The 9,500-nt window shown below is 38.2% G+C and overlaps 1 protein-coding gene across 1 annotated transcript; it reads right to left on the reverse strand.

Annotated features, from left to right (window-relative positions):
- Nucleotides 1–2,622: 2,622 nt before the first annotated feature.
- On the reverse strand, nt 2,623–5,822 carry LOC107555572 (hairy/enhancer-of-split related with YRPW motif protein 1-like). The gene is made up of 5 exons (XM_016238413.1): nt 5,662–5,822; nt 5,300–5,375; nt 5,100–5,183; nt 4,441–4,522; nt 2,623–3,972 (listed from the first exon to the last, which is right to left on the reverse strand). Exons 1-5 carry the CDS (start codon nt 5,745–5,747, stop codon nt 3,359–3,361), a joined length of 942 nt encoding a protein of 313 aa, XP_016093899.1. The 5' UTR covers nt 5,748–5,822; the 3' UTR covers nt 2,623–3,358.
- Between the last annotated feature and the right edge of the window lie 3,678 nt (nt 5,823–9,500).

A 9,500-nucleotide genomic window follows, 5' to 3' on the forward strand; every position in this document is an offset into this window, starting at 1 on the left:
AGTTATTGATAGATAGTACAGTAGTTTAGTAGTAGTTGTGCAGAATTACTGCATATGCACAGCATATATAGCCTTTTATGTTATTTTAGTTTTTTTAAATATATGAAACGGATATGAAAATATATGCATATACATACATTGTCTTTGCTTGACCTAATTATGTGACAATACCTGTGTTTAATTCAGTGAGTCTTGGACATACTTAATTTTGCAATCAGTTTTGTGTAAAAGCTTCAAACAAATAACGAGTCATGAGAAAATTTGTGAATTATTTCTGGACCATTCATGTTGAATTTTGGGATATAGTAGTACCTAGCACTGTATGCTGTGTTGCATACTGCACATTTTGACAAATGTAGTAGGTCATCCACTATTTTATGCATGCAGACAATTTGCATACTGCATAAATAGTATAGGTAGTATGCTATTCCAGACCTGGCCATTACTGCTACATTATCTCCTTAATATTTCAGGTTAAGGAAATCCAACCATCACCTCTGGGGGGGGAATGAGTGGAAAAACTTGCGATAAAAGCCTCTAAAATAGATTCAACAGTAGCTAGAGAAATAAAGAGTTGTGTTGGCAGAGTGCTGTGTGTAGGTGGGAATCTGTTTTACGGCTTTGGCTGGCAGTCACAGTACCCGTGGTGGCGTGGGAGTGCACCACACCAGGAGCTCAGTGAGATGCTGTGATTGCTTTGGGACAAAGCTGCACTGTGCGGCCCTCTCCTCCCACTTTTCCATCTCTCTCGTTCCTTCTCTTCTCTCTCTATACCTCTCTCTTTCCTCCCTGCAGTCCAGGCCAGCCAGGCTGCCATTGTCCAGGATATCCCTTGGCTGTTAATGGCTTCCTGGATACATAGAGAGGCCACAGGGAGGGCCCTGGGCCATGTTTGATATCAGTTTAAAACACATGCATACAGGCACTGGTTCAAGCCCTATAGAAATGTGCAGTGCCTCATTTCGCTGGCATGAAATGAACTATTCATCCCCAAAGCATTAAATCACATGTAAGGCTTATTTGTGTATATCCACCTGTGAAGAGCGAGGGTGACTGGAACATTTCAAACACACCAACAATTCTGGACAATAAAATCATGAATGTAGTTGTCTTTGACTGTTTACATATAAAGTTCTCAGGCTGTGAGGTTTGCCCTAGCAACATTTTAATTTACATGTCTGTCATTTTGTAACAAAAAATGTGTAATCATTTTGATTGGGATATACACAAACCAGCTTTAAATTTCTGGCTTATGCCAATAAGACGATAATAATTGTTATGCAATGGCCAATAATTAAAAATGGCCAATCGTTAAAATTATATTATAATTAATTAAATATATTATATATTATATAAATATATTATATATAAATATATTATAATTAATTGTGAAATTAAATATTTTTTACATAAATTAATTTCAAATTAATAAAACATTAAACACAATAAACTAAAACCAATCATTTAAAATTAATTGAATTTATGCATCACAACATTATAATGTACAGTATAAAAAAAATTGATATTAATTTTGAGACTTATCAAAAATGCATCTATTTTTAATTTCTGGGTGATGCAAATAAGCTGATAATTATTTTTATGTAATGGCCAATAATAATAAAAAAAACTGAATAATATTAAAATTACTCTATAATTATATTCATTATAAAATTAAATACATTTTTTACCTAAATAAATGTCAAATAAGTAAAAAATAAAACACAAAAACACCAATAATTTTAGATACTGCATTTGATTTTATGCATCACGACAGTAAAATGTACAGTATGAAAAATAGATATTCATTTTGAGATTTGTCAAAAATGCAGCAATTTTAAATAAAAACATTTTAAATGCATTTTAAATGCTGCATTTATGAATATTAAATGCTGGACTACATCTATGCATTAAAAATTTTAATGAACAGTATGAACATTTGTTTTTCTTTTCATTAGTTGTTTAAAAATTACATTTAACATTTTTATTACTTGTAAAAGATCTCTATTATTGACTGATAAGTGTTATGGTACCACTATATTCGCATTTGCTTAAATGTATCAATGACAATGTCAAAAAATAAAAACAGGACATGAACACACAAGTCTAGGGTTATTAGCTACACTTATCATTTTATTACAGGAAAATCACACAGGTTAGTGAGGGACAGGCACAGTACCACACCATCTCTTCCAGTACTATCTATTCCCCTAGTCTCATCTGATTTGCCAGTGCAAATTCCCAATTACCACAAAACGATCTGGTTTTCCAAAACACTCCTCAAGTACAGTTAACTAAAAGAGAGAGAGAGATGATTTGTTGCATGAAGGGGGAACATATGCATGTGAGCAAACAACTCTACTACGAACAAACCCAAGAGTGCCTTTGCTACAATTCAATTAGTGCAGTTTTGAGAGATTGTCTATCTAGATTGTCTCTGTAAAGGTTTAACAGTGGTCTGTCCCTGCAAACAACAAATTCATTACATTTTAAACAAATAAACACACACCACAGGTCACTGACCAAAATGACTTAAAATCTTTATAAAAATAAAGTACTCATCATGTTCAGCTGACTAATACAGATTCAGTTGCATAGGTTTCATATACATTTGCAGAGGCAGGTCACTGACCAAAATGACTTAAAATCTTTATAAAAATAAAGTACTCATGTTCAGCTGACTAATACAGATTCAGTTGCATAGGTTTCATATACATTTGCAGAGGGAAAACTGCAAAAATCAATGTCAACTTCATTGCATAGTATTTCAATTTCATGGAAACGCTGAACAGATTTCCTCAAAAAATAAGTCTGATTTCATTCTCTTACAAATCCTGCCTTTTATTCTGAAGGAGATGATTTAGGATGCAAATATATGTTTCATGTGATCAAAGCACTCCTTTACCATCTTTAACATAATTAAAGGGATAGTTCATCTAAAAATAAAAATAAAAATCTGTCATCATTTGCTTTACCTGAAGGAGTGAACTGTCCCTTTAAATGGACATCTGGTTTCAGTTTAACTCCATTAACACCCATTCAGTGATGCATCTCATCTGCTTTTGCTCCAAATTACCTCTTTCTCTCTTTATTAGCATACCTTGCTCCACTGAGGGAAAAAAGAACTAGACTTTGATTTGCTCAAAAATGATGTGCGAGAACCCGACCATCTCCAGAACTCATCTCTCCTCAAACCGAGACAGGACAGTTTTAAAAGACAGGGTAATTGGAATAAGTACACCGGATCTGTATTCGCTTTTTCCCTTTGTACAAGTCTTCTGTCCATCTCTTCAAGTCAGATGTTACAGAAAATAAGTCATTTCTAACTGACTGTCTGTTCACAGCGTTCATGTTTTTGTGTTCAGAAGGCCCCTATTTCCATGCTCCAAGGCCTGTAGGGCTTCCCCAGGCTGCTGGAGGGAGCTGCGTGGCCCAGCGAGCTCGGGGACAGCAGGGGAAATGCGCTCAGCGGGATGGGAAACGCTGACAGGCTTGAAAGTGACGTCAGGAGGGGTGGCGAAAGCTTGGATGTGGTAGGTGGTGTGAGCCCAGGGTGCAGGGAGGTACTGGGCGGCACCCGCAGCGGTCCTGTCTGCCCTGCCTCAGTAATCACCGTGCCAGTCAGCCTGCTGGGGGTGTGCGGCTCTGTGGAGGAGGCGGATGGAGATGAGGAGGAGGGCGATGAAGAACTGGAGGATGGAGGGCTGCTGGTGCTGCGTGGCTGCTGCAGGAGGAGATGGTGAGCCAGGTGTCCGGGCGGCGTCCCAAACACAGAGCCCCACGCCAAGTGGCCCAAACTCGAATGAGCTTCTCTCTGGGAGGCGTAGCTGTTCAGGTGCGAAACCAGGCGGATGCGGAGGGGGTCGGTGTTGTCCAGGCCCTCGATGATACTGAGGTAACGTGCCGTCTCTGCCAGACACTCGCGGAAACCCAACCCACGGTAATCCATGGCCAGCGCATGAGCATCAAAGTAACCTGTGTGAGAGAGAACGAGAGCTGTTGACCGACTTGATCTGAAAATGATTACAGCTTATGACAGGAAACACTGCAGTTCTCACTGGGAGTGGCTGAGAGTGAAACTGAAATGATGCTAGATAAACAACTGAGATTAAAAGACACTTTACACATCTAGTTCGTCCTGTTTCGGTCGTGCAGGGGTTAGTAATTATTTTCACTGCGTGAATTTCCTTGAGCAGATTCCAAAACATTGGATGATCTCATAATGCAAGGTTGCAACCTAGGTTAAACCTAGCAAGATTTTAAATCGGATGTTTTGGTGAGACTTTATAATAACTTTTATTGTTCATAAGTCATTAGGAAATATTATAATGCATAATAGACCATCAGTTAATGTACGTTAAAGTAGTGAAATTTTTTTTGTTTATTAATCAAATTTATACTCTTTGTTTTCTTTCAAATAAGTGCTAGTTATAAAAATCGTACCTTTTCCTCCAGCTGCATGAAGCATCTTTAAATGGTCTACGGTCATCTGTAAAATTTCTGCTTTTTCTAGTTTAGCAGAGCCCTGAGAACAAGAACACACGTGTTGAGTTATGAGGTAAGACTAGATATGTATGCTGTGTGGCTCTATGATGAATAAGAATACTTGTGATGATAAAGAGTTTTTTTATTTTATTCATTTTTAATCCATTTTAAAACCCACATGCCAAGTTCTTGTTTCACACATTTTTGAAAAACGTTCATACCAAACATTTTATAAACTCAAATTGTCAAGTGGTCCCAATCAATTATACAGTACTCAAATGTTTTCTTTGCACCTTGAATATACATGTACAAAATTGATATCATTCAATTTTGAGGAGTTTCTTGTCACATGACAACAAAATGGTTTCCTGCATGTAGGTTATGCCACATTGAGTTTTTATTAATAATAATTATAATTATAATAATAATAATAATTTTAAACAAAATTGCTTCTACATTTTTTTAATGAAATAATACAGGATTGAGGCAAACTAATGCCAGCATTTCCTTTTCCAAGAAGTTCAGCCAGTAATGAGACTTTACAAGAAAGAAATAAAGAAACACACTCTAGACATTTGATTGTGAGATGTGAGTCAGGTGCAGTGACTGACACTCACCTGCTTTTCAAACGCGCTGGGCACCAGCCTGCGCAGCTCAGACAGACTGTTGTTTATCCGGTCCCTGCGGCGCTTCTCAATGATCTGTCCGAGCAGATTGTGAAATCATTATTAACAGTCATTTAAGAACAGTAAAGCCATTTGTTCAGCATTACAGATGCATTTTTCCAGAGTTTTTCACAGATGAAAAATGCTCTTACCCCTCTGCGACGTTTTCTCGCTTGCACTTGAGAGGTTGTGGCTGGAGACACTGATCCGAGGGGAGAATTCACGCTGCTTTAAAAACAAAAGATGCATAACACAGTAAATATGATATTCTTTATCAAATATGATATTGCCCGATATTCTTTATCAAATATGATATTGACCGACATCTAATTTCCCAAGTAATATTCCACACAATTATGTTGTCAGACATGACAGATTTGAAATTATAATCTTAATTTTGTGTGCGATACAAACTAAATGGGCGCACACTTCATTTTATGGCTCTTTTCTTCTCCAGTTTGTTGCAAGTTCAACGTTTCATTAAAATAAGCTAAACAAATGACCGCTAACTTACGCATTTTCGTCCGCACTCTCCTTCTCCACTTCGATATTCTCATCGAGCTCGCTGTCTGAGGAGCTAAAGTCGTGATTTCTCTTCATTTTTTCGATAATCTTACAGAGCGTATCCGCAGCGTGTGTCAGGTGAGACAGAAGTTCATCCGTATGAACCGACAAGCTTTCCCACGGTATCATTTCAACGCCGCAGCTCGCCAAGAGAGGCGTGGCTAAGAACGTGGACAGCCAATCAACGAACAAGTCTGAGATTGAGTGGCATGTCGGTTGTCAACGTCCCCGTTTAGCCCCGCCCCTCTTTTTGAATATGCTTAACAAAGGGCCAATAGGATGTTCGTCCGTGAGTGCGGAGCTCCGCCCCCGGGTTCCGCCGGCGCTTGTGTTGTCTAGCCTAGCTAAAGGAGTGGCTGGCCGGCTGTCAGCACGCGCTAGCCGTGGGAAAGTTTCTTAGCAGAACGCTGATAACCAATCAGGGGCGACGGTCGTCTCCGGCGCTGGAATGAATGGGGCAATTGGTTGGGGCGACGGGCGGTCTGCGAGTGAGCGTGTGAACCTGTAATCTAATACTAACTCATCCGAAGTAGTGCAGTGTGTACAAGGAAGCCACCAAGTCTAAATGTGCTCCATGAAACTCAAACATGTACCTTCTTTGACGGCATTCCCAAAGGTGCACTGCAATTAAAAACCAACCAGTCACTTTAAATGCACCAATAAGGACACAGCAGGGTTTTCCACTTGCAATAAGCACGTAAAAATACATTTGATATTACTGCATTCTTTTAATTTAATAATTACATATACTTATAATAAAGCCTATATATAAATGTAAAAATACAAATAAACAATATAAATTCATACAAACACAAGAATTCAAAATGTTAATATTCTTTATTCCATCTAAAACTATTAAAACAGAATTAAAAAAAAGTTATATATATATACACATACATACACACATACACACACACACACATATATACTGTATATATATACATGTCACACATTTGTATAAAACTACTATACAAATTTATATAAACAATCTAAATTCATAAAAAATACACATATTGATAAAACTTAAAATGTAAATAAGCTATATTAGCCTACATCTAAAACATTTCTTTCCAATTCTTGTATAAATAGTATTTATAGACCTCATTTTCTATTTTAACTAACATACATGTTTACCCAAAATATTGATAAAAATGTATAAATATTAATTGTATAAAAATATAAAATATAAAAATATATAACCACATAATACATAACCTCTGAATTTGAATTATATATCTGGGTCTATGTTCTAACTAATTTCAAATTCAGTTCAAGTCTTGTGTATTTCTGCAACTAACAACAATGTATTTAGCATTAATATTATTCTGTCATTCAAGAACTAGTGAGTGCACACCTGTGAACTAAATTACAAGTTATTAAATAACATTTTTCACACATTTAAGCAAACATGAAAACCATCATATATTGACTCCTTTTGACAGAGGCTACAAGAGCTTCAGGAAGAGCTACTGATCAATAGAAGAGAGCTAGCAGACGTTGATGTGTGCTGCTGGCCGATACGCCGCAGCTGGATCCTTATCAGTCAGTGCACAACACGCTGAATTGTCACCGGTTCTGCATACATGAATCAGAGGAAGCTCTTTGGCTGATTTCATGTTGTTATTGCTACCAACTTCAGCTCGACGGCATGGATGAACTTCCTTGTGTTTGCCTCCGACAGGGGTGGCAGCAGTGTGGATGACGGGCCGTTGTGTTTGTAGGCGTATGTGTGTTTTTCTATGTGCTTGGGGATGGGGGTGGCTCTTTTGATCGCTGTAACTCAAGTTCACAGAGGTTTCCCACGCTGTTATTTTCTACTGACGTTCGTCTTTGTTCTTGTGTCTCATCACATGTTGTGATTAGTGCTCCCTTTTGAAGGTGTGGGCCCACAACACAACAGTATATCCCCCCACAAAGCATGCCAGAGCCTCTTCTCATTCCAAGCTTGAGGTTTTTGCTCCTCCGAGTGGGTCTCCATGTCGCCATGTTTTCATTTCAGACTCTTTATGTCTATGCCAAGAAGCCTAGTCTACCCACAAGGAGGGCAGACGATGGTTTAAAAAGGACACGCTGCTTTTTAGGAGTTATGTCTTGGTCTATTTGGATCTCATTTATCAGCATCAGTGTTTCTATTGCATCACGAGGAGCAAAACAGCTTGTTTTAAAATGCACTGTTTGAGAAAAGATGGCAACAGGTTTCTGATTGCATCCCTGCAGACTGTCTGGCCACCGCTGCCTCACGCTGCGCCATGGCGTCGTGTGCTTTGCGCAGACAGATGTTCAGGTTCCTGAAACAATGTGTTAAACAATCCTATCCTCCTCAGGAGGAGCTGCAGGGGAACATGTCATTGTTTATAAATAGCTATGGATTGAATCCACACAGAAGAGGAAGAGTGGCTTTGTTTCTCTCACTGAGAGAGGAAGTGGAGCTTAATTCTCTGAGATACATGTGACACCTTGCATTGTGCCATTCGGGCATGTTTGTAGGAGTGTATGTACACACATAGAGACAATTATACTCTCATCTGAGTGGCAAAGATGCTTTAAAAGTCACCCAACTTTAGTCCACAAGCACTGCGAGAGCTTTCCGCTTTCATTTTCAGAAAAATGACACATCAATGTGTTGCTTTCTGTGTGTTTTTACGGAGAAGGAAGTGTTGTAATGATGATCTGTCAGATGTCGCCTCCCATATTTTTGTCCTTTTCTCCAATGGCCTTGCATTATCTCAGCTACACCCTGTGACAGTCGACGTCTGTGTATTCAAAGCTTTATGCGGTTTCTCTCTTATTGTCTTCCCTAAGAATTGGAACAAGGATGCTTTGACGCTATTGTCAGCTTAAGGCTGGAATACATGACTTTTGCTCAGATTTACAGTCTTGTGGAGTCAAAAGTAGTTGACGAAAGTCGGAGTCGACAGATTTCACAGAACATCTTGTAGTGTATGATGGAACCAGCTTCAGACTGAATCCGTACAGTCGGAGGATGTCAGACATGTTTGGTATTTTGGGCAATTTACTTATTAATATAACAAACACTTATTGTTATTTGTCATGCATCTCCTTGCAACAAGGCACATGCTTCTGCATGTGTTTGTTGTATTTGAAACAACTTGAAAGTCTGTCGTTTTTTAATGATGTCCAGTTTTTCGGCAAGTGTATGATTTCTAGTCTTTTAACAAATCTGTTCAGATTTCAAAAGTCTTGTAGTGTTTTCCAGCCTTTAGCTATTTTTCTAGGCAGAGATTTTGAGTTTTTAACAGCTGTTAAATCCTGATGGGCTGGTTATTTTAAAACTACGTCATTTTTAGGTGTGCAATGAAAGACTTTTGATGGATTCTTTGGTCGTTAATATGAGGTTGATATTGGCTCACACACATAAGGCGCAGTTGCTCGTAATTAGGTGTTTTAAGTCGAAGAGTGACTCGAGGTGGGTGGTCATCAACATGAACACATCAGCCGCGGGACTGTGGGTCTCTGAACTCTCCTGCTTTCATCTTCTCCTGTCTGCATAGTTAGTGGTGTGTGTGGGGTGAGTGTGTGTCTGTAAGTAAGAAATAGCTAAGCTTTGACAGATTGCAAAATGCACCAAAGAAAGTTTAAAATACCGTTCAAAGATTTGGGGTCAGTAAGTTTTTTAATACCTTTATTCAGCAAAGATGCATTAAATGGATCAAAAGTGACAGTAAAGACATTTATAACATTACAAAGATTTGTATTTCAAATAAATGCTGTTCTTCTGAGAAAATAATACTAGTAATTAGAAAAGATTATCTTAGAGATTCTGAAGTG

This window comes from Sinocyclocheilus grahami, unplaced genomic scaffold, assembly GCF_001515645.1.
Source record: "Sinocyclocheilus grahami isolate Dianchi unplaced genomic scaffold, SAMN03320097.WGS_v1.1 scaffold538.1, whole genome shotgun sequence".
NCBI classification, from domain to species: Eukaryota; Metazoa; Chordata; class Actinopteri; order Cypriniformes; family Cyprinidae; genus Sinocyclocheilus; species Sinocyclocheilus grahami.

Coding starts and splice junctions, on each gene's coding strand:
- LOC107555572 (XM_016238413.1), bottom strand. CDS start 5,747: ATGAAGAGAAATCACGACTTTAGCTCCTCAGACAGCGAGCTCGATGAG. Junction 5,376..5,661: donor GAGAGTGCGGACGAAAATGC/GTAAGTTAGCGG, acceptor TTGTTTTTAAAG/CAGCGTGAATTCTCCCCTCG. Junction 3,973..4,440: donor TCATGCAGCTGGAGGAAAAG/GTACGATTTTTA, acceptor TCTCTCACACAG/GTTACTTTGATGCTCATGCG.